At 44.6% G+C, this 15683-nt stretch overlaps 1 protein-coding gene across 3 annotated transcripts in view; it reads right to left on the bottom strand.

Moving 5' to 3' along the window:
* The window catches only part of LOC115277748 (protein HIRA), a 94727-nt gene that overhangs the window by 60913 nt on the left and 18131 nt on the right, over positions 1-15683 (bottom strand). For 2 of the 3 annotated variants that reach the window (XM_029922084.1, XM_029922086.1), the window contains exons 2-8: positions 15527-15589; positions 13441-13551; positions 12110-12200; positions 10675-10769; positions 3495-3590; positions 2177-2337; positions 169-336 (exon numbers count right to left, since the gene is read on the bottom strand). In XM_029922084.1, the coding sequence (XP_029777944.1) occupies positions 169-336; positions 2177-2337; positions 3495-3590; positions 10675-10769; positions 12110-12200; positions 13441-13551; positions 15527-15589 (785 nt within the window). The other variant, XM_029922085.1, reaches the window with a different exon arrangement.

Raw genomic sequence — 15683 nt, forward strand, 5'->3', positions numbered from 1 at the left:
TGTGAATATATATTGTTTTGAAAAATCACTTTAAAAACTGTGAAACATAAGTATTTAAAATGAAACAAGGATGTGGCATGTGCTGATTCTCAGAGCCCACCACCTCAGTCCCACATGTGACCCAGCCTTGAGGCAAGGCACCTCCCAGCTGAGGCTAAGAACACTCACAACAACAGTCACAGCTTTCCGGTGCCCGACAAAGTCCATGTTGGTCTTCCAGCCCTCCCGTTCAATGATCTGGGCAGTGGGGCCAGAGTTGTTCATGGCGTGGGCAGATACCAGGTAGTGCCCGTCAGGTGACCAGCTGAGCCGCAACACATGGGTTGTCCCTCCACACTGAAAGAAACATCTGCACTTGGAAGGAGCTCAAAGCCAATTGTGTGACCAAAACTGTGGCCTCCAGAATAGAGTTGAATTCTGATTTATAAACGTATGACAGTGGAGCATGGACCCAAGCTTCTGGCTACATGAACAGGTTTAACTCCAGCTTCTCCAGATGATCTAACAAAAAGATGCTGTTAGATGAGACTGGGAGCTGCAGCAACCTACACTCCCCTACAGGAGCTGAACACAACACAGTGGCATAGGCCTGAGGGTATCTGCAGGATGACCATCTCTTTTAACTGTCAATTGTGCATGGGCCAAATCTATCTGGTCACTGACGTCTGTCTCTTGCCCAGAATGTTAACCCTGCCACATGAAGTCTGCAGAACATTCACTTCTGTGGAAGAAGAGTCCTGTGGACCCTTAGGAGCCAGTCTCTATGATGCAGCCAGTAACCATGAGCCACTATGTGCTCTCTTGAGGCTGCCTCCTCAACGGAAGCCTAGTGGTGCTACTAGCAAAGAAGAGCTTCATAAAGTCCATGTAAATCATAAAATACATGGCAGAAAGGTACTGTTCCCCTGACCTGGTCTAGGGATGAAGCAGGAAATCTATCCACATTATTATTCCTGCAAAGTAAGATGAAAAAAGCCAGAAAACCAGCCCCCTAAAGCTCAAGTTTGGTCCAGGGCAGTTTTCAAGACTTAAGAGTCAAGATCTTGGCTTCATGGCCCCAGAGGAGGGCAGAACAAGGTGGGGCCTGAGTGCAGTGACACACCTGTCCCAACTTCCATCTGGGTCACAGACCCAGGAAGGACAGGTTGACCCTAGAGGCTGAGGAGTCCCACCAGTTCCCACTGGGATCCCAAACACCCCTGCCCATCTCCCACAAATGCCCCCAGGAGTCCTGCTTGTGGGACCCCACTGACTAGTCACTGGAACCCTGAGGAGGAGCTCCGGGGAGCAGGAAAACCCATGTCCCCTGTTCTGGGTTATGGCCAAATGAGGGGAAGATTAAGTAGGGTGAGTAACAGTGCTAATGTGGTGCTGTTGGTTTGGAGAAAATAGAATACATGATTTCTACCTTCCTTCTGCAGCCAGCCCTAAACTGTGGGCGAACGTGTATTCCTCCTGCAAAACTTTGCTCACAGCCCTTCTTATGAGAAGCCTTCCCTGATGCGATCATCGCTCCCAGGCTTTTTTCGCACATTCTGGACAACTCCGTCACCTGTTCAAACTGATGTGAAAGTCTATCTTTCCTACCAGGCTCTAAGGTTCAAGAAAGAGACTCCATCTCAGTCTACTTTCATTTCCTTTACTTAGTACTGTCCTTCTCGTAGTAGACATTTAAGAAATATCTAATGAACAATGGAGACCTTGGGCTCTGATTCCACAAAAAATGAGAACCCAGATAAAGGAAGAGACAGTAAAATACTCAACAAGTAACTGCAGTTCGACCTCCAGTCATTCTGCACACTGTACTGTTAACACTACCCTAGAAAGATGTTGGCTGGCCTGCAGAGTACAAGTCAGTGAGCAAAGCCACAGCACAGTCAGAAAAAATAGAGAGGGCCCCCTTCACCTGTGTGGCACAATGGTGCGAGAGCATCACTAAGGTTTTCTTCAGTTTTTTCTCATTTGAAATTTGGACATTTAATACCATCTGAGAAATGAAAAATTTTCAACATCTGACTCTTTGGGGCAGAGGGGGTGCCCCAGAGAACCCTAGCCAGTCTGCTCAGGCCCCTGGAACTCTGCATTCACCCATGAGGTCTGGACCCCAGCAAATTCCTCCTCTGTGCACTAAGGCCAGCGGGGCTGATGGACCAACCTCCCTGGACTGCCTCCTTACTTCATCAAAAGGTTTGGTGATGCTGGTCTCCAACTGCCAGTCCAGCGTTCTCCACACCTTCAGGCTGCGGTCATCAGCTTGAGAGGCAATATATTTACCAACAGGGTCCCAGGTCAACCCCTTTACCAAGCCAGAATGGCCTCTCAGAGTAGCTAGAATTTCTGTGGAGGAAAAGAAGAGATTAGAAAGGCATTAGCTAGAGGAAAATGATGAGTCTATCTAAAATATGAGCTGCAATCCATGGGCTATGGAATGGCTAGCCCAGAGAAGGGGCCTTAGGAGTCTACCTTCGTCAGCTCCCACCCTGGGCACAAGCAGAAGAACCCCCTAATCTCATGCCTTTGCTTTAAGGCAAAGCAACTTGAAGGAAGGACTGCACCCAGGAGGCAGGCACTATGCACAAGCCCCCTAAAGGACAGGCAAGCAGGGACAGAGGCTTGGGCCAGAGGCAAATTCTGCCCCTTCGACTTGTTTGCAATTGGGATCTCTACCAATAGTTTCCCTTTCTAAACAGAAGGCCATGCCCACCTGGGCTGCAACATAAGCATTTCTGATGTGAACCTCCCTGGCAGCTCCCCAATAATGAGCAGGCCTGACAGCTCAAGGGAGAGGGCATTGTGCTGAAAATCTTTTGTAAGTCTTCACTGAGACAAAGTGTGTGGGACAGCACGTCTTAGGGATCTGTAATCTAAATACCACCCCAGCCCTCCGTGACTGGAATAAAAATGGACCTATGCATCCTGGAGGTTTATAAAGGGAGAAAATGACTTGGATCAAGTTCATGGAGGATGCTTTTTAGCCCATGAAGAAAATATATTCCAGATACCAGCAGAAAGAGAAGTATCTTACTAGTTATAAAGTGTTGTGATACGCCAGGTTATGCCATCTGTTGTGACTTTAAACACATTAATAAGAAAAACCAACCTTTTGCAAAACTGGATTGGTTACCCTATATGTGCTCAAGGGCTTCAGAGAGTAGATGGCAACTGAGTGAAGGCCAGAACCCAGTGGCAGAAAGGCGTAACCTTAAGGGCATATATGTCTGTGGGGGTGCCAGGTGCCCAAGTGCATGCAATGTCACCCTACCAGCCTTAGCACATCCATGCAAGCACTCATTTACCATTTTCTGTACCACAAACCTCTTTTAAAACCTTAAACAAATGTCAATGATGAAGAAAAAAAGAACTGAGTTTCTGACAAGATACATGAATCCTTATCCACTATGAAACACTTGTTGCCGCCAGACTAAGGAGGCCAAGAGCCCACCCTGCTCCAGATGAGTGGCCCATTCTGCCACCACCCAGTCAGAGGCCCAGACCTGGGAACTTCACAGCATTCCAGATGACGACAGTGTTATCCACGCTGCACGAGGCCAGCCAGGCATCATGGGGAGACCATGCTACATCCATTACATCTGGAAGACAGAGGGCTGGTAATGAGTCTCTTACCTGGTGTACAGACTTTGTTAGGGGGGCACTCAGCAACACCTGTCTGCCAGGTGGCCCAGTAACTCCTAGCATCTCGTGTCGGAAGAACCTTGAGATCTTAACTAGACTATTTCTTAAAAACCAATCTGTGAAAATTCCCTACTAATATTTTTGAATTGGTTATGACATTTGAAGCATCTGTGTGACCTCATTCAACCCCTCTGACAGATGAGGCAACTGAGGATCATAGCTGAGAGCATGGGACTACATATAAGAACCCTGGGACTGACACCTGCTGGGTCTGTGGCCTTGGGCTCACCAAGCTTGCTTTTCTGATCCCAACTGGGCCCGAAAGCCCTTTGAGCACTACAGGTACAGCACCTGGCAGAAGGCCTGGCACACCAAGCTCAACAGCTCAATAGCTGCCAAATGAGTGGGAGGCCATCTTTAGGCCCTTCTCATGAACTATCAGAGTATCCCTCCCCTACAGAGCCCCCAAACACAATTACTCATATTAATTTCTTTGTGACTCAGTTTTCTCATTTGTAAAATGCAGATTAAAAAAAAAAACCTAGGCTCAGAGGGTTATTACGAGGATCAAATGTGAGAAACTGCTGTAGCATAGTGCCAGGCACACACCAAGGCACTGATCAAGAGTAGTTGTGACAGTGACAATGACCAGGCCTATCTCACTGTGCAGGTGTGATTTTTTTCTAACCTCTGTGCCTGGTGCAGTGCTAGGTGTACAGAGAACGGATGGTGAGAGGTGAAGAAACAGAAACACGACAGCAAGTTAACAGCTTTCTAGTCCTCTCCTCACAGGACTTTTTAAAATGTGTAAGCAAAATATTCAAAAGTTTTGTTTTTAAAAAAATTTTTTTTAAATCTTCAGGGACAGTTTAATGAATTTTTTTCCACGTGGTATTGTACTTTGTATTTCACACAGCATACACATAAGTGTGCTGCACTTAGTATTCTCTTTCCTTAATTAAAAAAAATGTTTATTTTGAGAGAGTGTGTGCAAACATGCAAGAGGGAGGGAGGGGAGAGGGAGAGGGAGGGAAAGAGGGACAGGGACAGGGACAGGGAGAAAGAATCCCAAGCAGGCTCCGCACTGTCACAGCAGAGTCCAATCTCCTGAACTGTGAAATGATGACCTGAGCCGAAATCAAGAGTCAGACGCTTAACTGAGCCGCCCAGGCGCCCCATGCATTTAGTATTCTAATAGCCTACAGGATCCTGAGGGCTTCTCTTGTTTTGCTCTACATCCTTGGTCCTTGAGAGTATTCACTACCATAAACAGACTTCCATGCTGATGAACACACAGATACATGACACTCTCTCCACTCTGGTTTATTTCTTGTGACTGATATCACAAAGTGGGACTCAGGGCAGAATGCCTAAAGGTTTTCCTAAGTCTGGACTCTCTTAACCCTGTGGACTGCTTTCCAGAGACCTCTACAGCTTTACACTTTTATAAGCAGAATGTCCATTTCAAATTTTCGTATTAGCTTCAGGGTTATGATTTTGTTCCCTTCTAACTTATGAAGTCCATTTTTATATTTTAACTTCACTTGGATCAGTAATGAAAGTAAAGATTTTTCACATGTTTGTCTAAAGTTGTCTTCTGAGACAATTTTCCTCCTATCTTGTCTGTGGGGAGGGTTTTTGTGCAGCGGGTCTAATAAACACAAATGTAGTGCCTATAAAAATGAGGAATAAGAACCTCCTCCAGGAACTCAGAGGCCAGGAATGGCAGATGTGTAAACATCAGAATTTCACTGTGGTACCTAAGTCTTAGAGCAGAGAAGTAGTCAGCTGAGAATTCCAGAAACGAAATGTCATTTTCTTAGCAATTTCCATAGACTACTGATAATACAGGCATTAGCTGCAAATTCTGTCAGTTTAACTTTCTAATACTACAGGTGATTTATGTAGTAAAGTCTGTTATTCTCCTTAGTGATGTCTTTTACTGCCTGTTAATGTTAAAAAAATATTCCCTCTGCTAGAGAATTGATAAATACTCCATCCTGTTTTCTTCTGCTTTAATTAGAGTGTTTCTCTCTAATTTACTGGAATTTACTTCAGTGCATGCTGTATTTAGTGAAGCTTTATATTACTCTCCCCTCATCTACAAACTGCATAATGGTTATTATCTCCATCATTGATAACTGCTGTCTCCTTCACAACACACCAAGTTCTTAGGTACATGTACCTGACTTCAATGTTGGTAAGTTTTACCCCCAAACCCATGATATTTTAAATCACTGCAGCTTTGAATGTTTTCTTCCACAACCTTCCTTATTCTTCCAAATGCCCTTTGGAGTCACTGCTGAGTTATGCCGTAAATCCACATAAGTGATATAATTTTCTTCCTGGGTTTCCAGTTTTGGAGCTTCAGTCTTCAGACTATACCACTCCTTCCTTTTCATTCCACATCTACATAACTGACACCCTCCCGCACTTGAAGAGTAAAGTTTCTGGTCACTGTCAGTCTGGAAACTCTCATCATTATTCTTGCAGATTCTAGGAGGATAATCTGTTTTTTCTGGGTTTGTTTTGTTTTGTTTTAACCCAAGGCTCTTGGGTCCTTAAACTCTGTAGCCTCCTCCAGTGATCTTCACTTCTACTACCACAGGCACTCATTCCCAGTCATGCCCAGAGACCCTTCCTGATAGATCACTGCAACTCTTCCCTGGTCTAATTCCAACCCTCCCACACTCCTACCATCAACGCAGTGCTTCCAGATCCCTCTCAACTCCAACAAGGCTTCCAGGTGCTACGGGCCTTCTGCTGTCTCCCCACTCAGCTTAGGGTCCACCATAACCCTCTGCTCTTCTCCTACATTTTCGCAGGTGCTGGACAAAACCCAGCCTGGTTCAATCTAGCTCTTTCCTCCCCTCCCCACCTCAGGCTTTCTTGAGCATCCTCCAATGAATCTTCCACCCAACACCACCAAAATGAACAGCACTAGCCAAGGCCATGGGCAGCCTCCAGGTCATCAAGTCCAATGGTCAATATCCCCAAACCTCACCTGACCCCCAGGTAACATGTGATGTACCGCTTGATCACTTTTCCTTCAAATGCTCTCTCCACTGTCTTAAATTGGCCTCCTCTCTGACTTGGCTTGTTTCGCTGCTTCCTCAATACCCCTAAGCCCAACCTTTACCCTTGGCCTCCAGTCCCACCTATACTTCTCCCCGGTACTCAACTATTAACATATCAAAATGCCTATGCAGCGGCCACTTACAGCCCTGCTAGGCAATGCAAACCAAACAAGCCCAAAGCCAACTTGTAAACATTTCCCTAGCAAACATTTCTGTCCCACCTACACACTTTCCATCAAGTGATGGCAACTGCATCCTCACCACCCTCCAGGCCACAGTCGAGGAAGCCATCCTGAGTCCTTTGCTTATCTTACACACCTACATCCTATTCCACCAGGAACTCTGCCTCTGACCACTCCTCCTCCTGACTTCCACTGCTACAACCCAGGTCCAATGTCTTTCACCAAGATTATGTGAGCAGCCTCCTCAGTAGTCTCTCCAGTGCCACCCATAGTCCTTGCAGCTGCCACAGGCCTCGCTTCTCTGCTCAAAACCCTACTGAGCCTTCCCATCTCACTCAGAAAAGAGCCCCTCCCGATGGCCTAGAAGGCCTGCCCCCTGCCTCCCTCCCCTGTTCACTCCTTGTGTCCTAGCTTCAGGTGGTTCTCTGAATACACCAAGCAAATACACCCACACTCCCAAGGTTGTTGCCCTGGCTATTCCTTTAGTTTGGAAAGCTCTTTGGATGTGCATACAGTTGCCCCTTAACCTCCCCTCCCCTCGCATGTCACCTTCTCAGCGAGGCCTACTGGAGAACCCTGTCTTATTTCGCTCCCCAGCACTTATCTTCTAGTTTCTGATGACTAGTTTATTGTCTCTTTTAAAAGAATGTAAACTTGCTGAGGGTATAACAGTACCTAGAATGTACTGGGTGCTCAATAAATATTTGACAAATAAATTTGGGAAAAAATAGCATCTATTTTATTCAGTCTTTCCATTTGCCAAGTGGTTATTTTATCTCTCTCAAAAAAGGTCTGTAGTTTAAGTCTTACAGACCTCATATACTTTTTGGTAAGATTATTCCTGGGTATTTACAATTTTTGTTTCTGCTGTATAAGAGTTCTCTTTTTATGATAGGATATTCTAATTGGCTATTCCTAATGAAAGATGAATAATTAAAAATTTTCTTATATGAGACCAATTCAATGACTCATTTTTACTAGTTCTAAGTAGTTTTCAATGTTTTTTAAGTTCTAGTAACTGTGAGCTATATTTGCCATTGGTTTGAAAACGATACAGGACACTTTCAGGTTAAGGAAATAACCTCCTACTGCCATTTTAAAAACATTTTTTAGAAACTGATGCTGAATTATCTGATATTCCTTTCAGAACACCTCCTAAAAGGACTGTCCTTTTACATATTTTCTTAATGTTTTTTTAAAAACTTTTTTAATTTTTGAGAGCGAGAGAGAGACAGCATGAGAAGGGGAGGGTCAGAGAGAGAGGGAGACACAGAATCTGAAGACAGGCTCCAGCCTCTGAGCTAGCTGTCAGCACAGAGCCTGATGCGGGGTTCAAACCCACGAACTGCGAGATCATGACCTGAGCCAAAGCCTGATGTTCAAACAACTGAGCCACCCAGGCGCCCCATCATGATGGTCTTTGTAAAAATAGGCTTCATGCTCAATGTGAGGCTTAAACTCACAACCCTGATATTAAGAGTCACATGCTCTACAGATTAAACCAGCCAGGTTCCCCGACTATCTTATTTAACCTCCTACTATGTTGTTAGACTAACAGATTCCCTCTACACAGAATTCTTCCATTATAAATCATAATTAGTCAAATGAACTACTCTTTTCAAAAGTTACCAAATTCGCCTGCATTATGTTTCTGATTTTTCTTTTTTCATATTCAGCTATGCTTTTTGAGTTTGTGTGTGCTTTTAGGCCTTGGAAACCCAGAGTTATAGCTTCCTTTGACAAATAAATATTTCTACATTCTGAAATAATTTTTCTTAAAAGCTTGAAACAGTGCATCAACAAGTCAACAAGTAATTTAGGATTAGGCATCATTTCTGATGACTCCAACTTCTTCATTGCTTACTACTTTAATAAGTTTTCCTAACCTTATGGTACCAATTCTGAAAACTTATTATTTCCTAAAATATTATATTTCTTTTGTGATTTTATTTTTTTGTTTAAAAAACATTATGCTGTACTCTGATGATTTTCTTCCTTTCTAGGTTAAATGTTTTTCTAGACCCTTTACTTCTAATTTCATGTAGGTTTTTTTCTTCCTATCCCCCTATTAAATATACCAAGTGTATGTTTTTCATACTTTGCTTTTAAAACCCAGTGCTTTCTATTTATTTCTGCCTTTTCAATGATTTTTCTTCTTTGACAGTTCTGCCCACAGCTGCTATCAGGACCACTGAATAAGCAGTGGGTACCCTGCTGAAAGTGGGCAAACCTACTTGCCTGGTAAAGGAGAGTCCTGGGTGGTGGACCTGGAGAGAAATCGATGTTATGGCTCAGCCCAAATCTCAGGTTAGGAAACCCATCAAAGGCCTCACTGAGGCCTTACCCAACACCTGAACACTCGCATGGACACTTTCTCCAAGTTCCAGAGGAGCCCAACTAGACAGACCTTGCTGTGAGCAACTGATTCACAGAGCAACCTCATAGTTAAGTGAGGTTAAGTTACACGTTTTTATGGCTATCAGCAATTACACAATGTTATACTGTCAGCTCTCAAAAATGTAGAATTAATCAATGGTCACCTAGAGGTAGGTTTGTTCACCTTTAACATTCTGAAGAGTATTTGCTCTGCAGAGTATTTGCAGAACATATACTATCAGTAGATAGCTGATGCCTTCCAAACCTCTCACTCCTATCCCATCTTCTCTCATAGTTCCAGGCTCAATTCCAACGAGTCTTGTGACATTCTTCCCTATCCCCGCCCCCCAAATGGCATATTCCGCACTGAACTTGTATCCATCCCTGTAAGCCAACTATCATTATGGCCTTAGAGAGGACGCCACTGGCAATGCAGGCACCAGGTAGGAATCTCCTTTATCCCTCACTTGCTTTGTCCTAGGAATTTCTCAAGTTATTCTCCCCTTCTCTCTCAATTATCCCAGGCCTGGTTCAGGCCCTTGCAGTTTTCATCTGAACCACTAAAACGGGCTCTTCTCTATACCTGTCAGAATGATGCCCCTCTTACGCCTCAAAGCTTTTAATGGCTCCTGTCTCTTCCAGGGCACCTTCATTAACAGGGAGCATGAATTTTCTGTGTCCTGGTCCCTGACACTCAGCCAGTCCCACCCTGTGCTGCTCCCTTGCCTTGTATGTAAAGATCCAGCAGTGGTGAAATGTTGCCACCCCACTATGCATGCCAAGCCTTTCTGGCTTCCGCTGTCCCTCTGACTAGCAAACACTTCAGGCCGTTCTTGGGCAAGACCACAGGCTTTCTGAGGTATAGTCACTCTAGTATACCTGGCATCTGAGTGTACAGCACATGGCTTTTGACAGGCACTGACTGCCCTTCTTCGTCTTTAGTCTAAATCTGTAAAATGTGTCCCTTTCCATTCCAAATCTATTAAACACTTTGCGAAATTACTCAAGGTCAAATAAAAAACTTTTCCTTGAGGTTCTTTTCATGTGTGCTGGTTTCTGTGGAATAAATAAAGTGTGCTTATAGACTCAGTGATCCACTGATGACGGTAGTGATTCAGTTCACCAGGATATACAGCAGAACGTGGGGATTCTACATTGAAGATATAAACATATACCCCATGAGGAAAGGAGTGGGGGGCACTGAATGTAGCTGGAGGCAGGCAGTGGGGATGGTGACTGCACAGACGTTGAGGGATAGGCAGGGTATGACTGATGGTGATGGGGAAGGACAGCCCAGATGCAAGGCTGCTTTAAGGACCAAAACAGTCCACAGGGGCCATGGAGGTGCTGCTGCTGACCTCTGACAGCTGCTAGGGCTGCCCACCCCAAGAGGCAGCCCCACTCACCGCCTGAGTGACTCCGGAGGATAGAGACACATCGCCACTGCTCCACGTTGGCAAGCTTACCACTGGAGCCGAACACAGTGCTGGGACCGATATACCTGTGTGAAAGAGGAGTCAGAAAGGCACTCCAGGCATGCTCTAGGCACTGCACAGAGATGCTCACTGCAACACAGCTTATCATGGCAGACAAAACAAAGCAAAACCAAACAATGGCTGGAAAATACTAAATTGTTGAAAAACAGGAGCTAATTAGGTAAGTTATGTTCCATGCACTTTATGAAATACTAAATAGCCATCACAAATCTTGTGGTAAAAGACTATCCGCTGCATGGGGAAATGTTCACCATATATAATTAAGTGAAAGAAGCAGGCCACAGGACATCTTATACAACGATACCACTATGTAAAGAAAAAGAAAATACATGTAACATGGATATCATCTCTGCGTGGAAAATGGATAAGACACACACACAAAAAAACCAAAATATTAACCATGGCTTTCTTTGGGTGGTGGGATGGTGATTTTCTTTTTTATATATTTTTTCAGAGTTCCAAATTATATACTAAATATGTTGCTTTTGTTGACTAAAGCAGCAGAACCTAGTCTTTTTAAAGCCCTCTTACAAAGCACTCAATGCAGGGGTACTAGCGCCTGCCATGTGAGCACTCGGGCGGGTCCCCATGGAGGTGGTGTTAACACCATTGATGCACAAAGCCTCTGTCTACATCCTTTGCTCCCACAGCACTCTTACAGACCCACGGATGAAAAAGCTCATTGAGTAGACCAAAGGAGACTGCATGCCTTTGCCTCATGGCCATGGCCATGGCCATGTCCATGGGGCCACTCTAGGTAATCAGTGGGCTTAGGGTCTGGTTCCCTAGTCTAACTAGCCCCTGGGGAGCTGGTTATGAAACAGAGTCCCAGGACCCACCCTGAGAGACAGCCTAGGTTTAAAGAAAAAATTTTCTAGGTGATGGTTAGTTTATTGTGGGTACAGAGTTCATTGAAGGGGTGCTCCTTAGAGTCTGAAGGTGAGGCTGACAGAGAATGAGGTGAATGGCAAAGAGGGTGGGCTCTGGGTCCCCTCCCCCAAATTCCATTAGAGCACCTTGACATTTACCTATATTGTATGTTGGAAAATTTCACTTAGAAAACAAAACAAACAAAGTCACTGATGTCAGCAATGGACAGGATTAGCTTTTCAAGTAGAAACCCTGCAGGCCTGTGAGGGGGCCATTGAGTAGGTCTCCAGGCAGGTAGGTGGCCTTCTCATGTCCTGGTCAGGCCCCAGCTGCTCCTGGCCTACATGTGCTTCCTGCTACTCAGGAAGTTGGAGCTCTAGGGACTTCAGTGCCAGAGCGGGAAAAGGTGACTTTAATTAAGACCAGCAAAGAAGCTTCTAAAAATAAAATGTGAAGAAAGGAAAATGATGCTTACGTAGCCCGTTTCCACACCATAATCAGTTTGTCATCTCCCCCAGAAGCTAAATACATCCCACTGTTTGACCACCGCACACAGTTCACACATGCTGGGAAGAAAAAAAAATAAGGTGATGAAAATCCAATAGTCATGCCCATTTGCTTTATGCAGAGTCTGGCAAGATGCAAAGGGTTTATAAAACCTACTCTCTCTCAACTATTCAAGGCATCCACTGTGGGTGAGCCCCAGAAAAACAATACAGTTCAAATACTATCCTACTTGTGTTGTAATAACAAATGACCAGGACAGTTTGGAGGGGGACACTCTACACAATCCGAGAAGTGTTAGTGCTGGATCAAACAGGAGGAGGTCAATTTCCCTGAAAACTGATAGATAAATCTCATTATTTCAAAAGGGCTATCTCGTGATGAGATATGTTTCTCAGCAAGGAGAATTCTTAAAATGAGGGCAAGTACGAGAAAGGCTGAGATGCCCTTCCCAAAGCTTTCAGGGGAGCAGCTTGTTAAAGAATAAAACTCTGGCTTCATCCCATCCATAGCCCTTTTAAATTTGGATTTTCCAAATTTGTCAGCACTGCAGGTTGACTGGTTCTGCACTTATAAATGAAGACCAGCAGAAATGCCTCCCTGGCCCCTGATGGGTTAGAGCCTCTGGGAGCAACTCACAGCTGGACCTTTGGGAGCCCTGCAATACAAGGGACACTATCCAAGTTGTAGCCAACAAATGGCTTGCCTGTGACTTGTGCTCCCGGTTGGAGGGCACAGAGACATATGATGGGAGAGCAAGAACACAAGAGAACTAAGGAAGGAGACATAACTGTTAGTGGAGCATCTCAGGGGAGGCAGCTAGGTTGGAAACCAGAGCCAGGTACAATCACCCTGATGCTCAGAGGCAGGAAACTAAGGCGCTAAATCTATATTTAGGAAACCACAACACTGTCCCACCAACAAAAAGGTCCTGGCAGAGGGCCTCAGAGTGACACAGTGGCAATCTGAGACATTTGGGTGAGTTGTCTTTAATACATCCTTCCCCAGAACCCTACTGCTTCCAGGTCGCTGGCCCCAAAGCCCCATGGAATCAGGCAGTAACGACTCATGAGCAGGAAATCACCAGAGGTACCTGCAGACTGTCCAAAGATGGTTCTGTGGGCGGGCCGAGTCTTCTGCCGAATAACTCACCCAGGTGTGCAGCCAACATCTGTGCCTTCAGACAGCAGGCCGAGGGGAGTTACCGCCGCACGGGGCCTTATCTTTCTAATTACAAACACATGTGCTAACCTTGGGCACTCTGCCAACACGCAAAGCCTGCAAAGGGCCACTCTGTAATACCTAAGTGATTGTCCATCTGGCAAAGCATCTTGGGAATATTTTCATCCTTCTCGTCATCCTCCTGGAGGACTGGAGACATATTCCAGATCACAACCTTCCCAGAATCCTGTCCTGGAATGAAGGAGCAAAAATAATTCATTGTGCAAGAAGTAGAAATTAGATATTAACTCTGAGACATAGTCCTCATTTAGCTTTCATAAATCATAATGGACTAGATCTGAGGAGACTAAAGTTGCATTACTAATATAAGTTACAGAAAAGATGAAGAAAATAAGTGTTTATGGGGATCAAAACCCATGTGGATCAAGTAGTAAGCTGAGGCTAATCTGACTTTGAAAAGAACTATGGGGGCATCTCAGTGGCTCAGTCGGTTAAGCATCCAACTTCGGCTCAGGTCATGACCTCATAGTTCATGAGTTTGATGCCCACATTGGGCTCTGTGCTGACAGCTCAGAGCCTGAAGCCTGCTTCAGATTCTGTGTCTCCCTCTCTCTCTGCCCCTCCCCAACTCATGTTCTGTCTCTCTGCCTCTCAAAAATAAACAAACATTAAAAAATTTAAAAAAAAAAAAAAGGAAAAGAAAAAAACTCTGCAGTAAAAAATAGGACAGCACTGAGCTCTGGTCTGGCCTCTAACACAGATCTCTCAGACCTATATAATGTTCTCATCCCTTCCTAAGACCCAGATTCCTCATCCCAGGACCCTTTCAATTTTGTACACAGGAGCCCTAGCAACCAAACGTAACAGCACATCCCTGCTGGTACTTCAGTCCCTTTCCAGGTGCTGCCTAAGTCCATGGCTGAATGAAATGTGCCTTGAACATAAGAAAAAAGGATCATTACCTTATCTGCCCTTTGCCGTCACCTACAGATGGGAGATCAACTGAAAGAGGGCATTTACTGTTCCTGGAGTTATAGGTGATATAATATTCTGCTAAATAATTTACGTACGCATTTTGGCAATGATTTTTCTAAGCTTTCCATTGCTGATAACTAATGAAAGTCCAGCCCCTCATTTAACTATTTCAGAGGACCAAAAACCACTAAATGCCTAAAAATGGACAGATCAGAATTACCATAAGGCATATCTGAAACTGCCTACTGGCCAGTATGTAAAAATATTTCCTAAACCACTCCTCTTGATCTTACTATACTGAAAAGGGTGGGAAGGTACACCTCTCCTTATGAATGAGGAAATAACCCAGTCCCTCAGCTTAGTCCAGTGGCCGTAGGTGATGTCACTGGACACTTCATGAGTGTAGCCCACAGTATGCAGGAAGGAGATCAAGATCTCCCTGCATACCCCTGTAGCACAAAGTCTATAGACAACCCACCCTGCAGCATCCGGCCTGAGAACCTGGAACTCACAGAAACACTCTTACCCAGGGAGTCGCTGGCCAGAGAAAGATGCTGCCCTGGGGTGAAGCTACCAGGGACTGGGCTACGGGAATGCTATTTTATGCCACCATATATACATCTTGGTGTACTAGACTGTCTTTCCAAGCCGAGCATATTGTGACATTGCAACCCTGGATGAAATATAGTGACAATGCAATGGACTGTATTTTCAAATGGCATGAGCAGTTTACTTGCCCCCAGCATACTTGTTCTCTAACTCAGCCAAATTCTTCTGAACCCAGAAAATGGGCCTAATAATTACAAGACTACCTCCATAGTTCAGTTCACCGCCTCCCCCTTTTCAGATGAGCAAGTACTGCCAGAACAAAAATGAGGAACCAAACTCAGCCTCTGAGGCTGGGGCTCTATTGATGGGACCACCTACCACTCTCCATGTTCAATAAGCTGGGGCTTGGGGATGCAAAATGATTTTAATATTAGCCCAATGAATAGGAATTTAAAAAAATACACCCACTACCAAAATATTTATACAGAGCAAGCACACTAGAGCCAAAAACGAATTTTCATTTAACTTATTCAAATAACAGATTATAATTATACATTTTAAATAGAATCTTATCCATACTGAAAAAACAGAAGTATTCTATCTTCAGCTCAGTGGGCAATCAGGAGAAGCAGAGTAAAGTGGCAGGGCTGTGAGTGCTCCCTCTGTTACTCCGTGAACATACCTTGTCCTCCAGTTGCGAACTTGGTCCCGTCAGGGTGAATATCAACTGAAAATATTGGCTTGCCTGGAAACAAAGGGAAAAAAACACATACACACATCTACCTTGGCTTGTATTCACTGAACAAAAGCAACAGAATCAAAAATTTTGAAATAGTGGT

Source organism: Suricata suricatta, chromosome 14 (genome assembly GCF_006229205.1).
Source record: "Suricata suricatta isolate VVHF042 chromosome 14, meerkat_22Aug2017_6uvM2_HiC, whole genome shotgun sequence".
NCBI lineage: Eukaryota > Metazoa > Chordata > Mammalia > Carnivora > Herpestidae > Suricata > Suricata suricatta.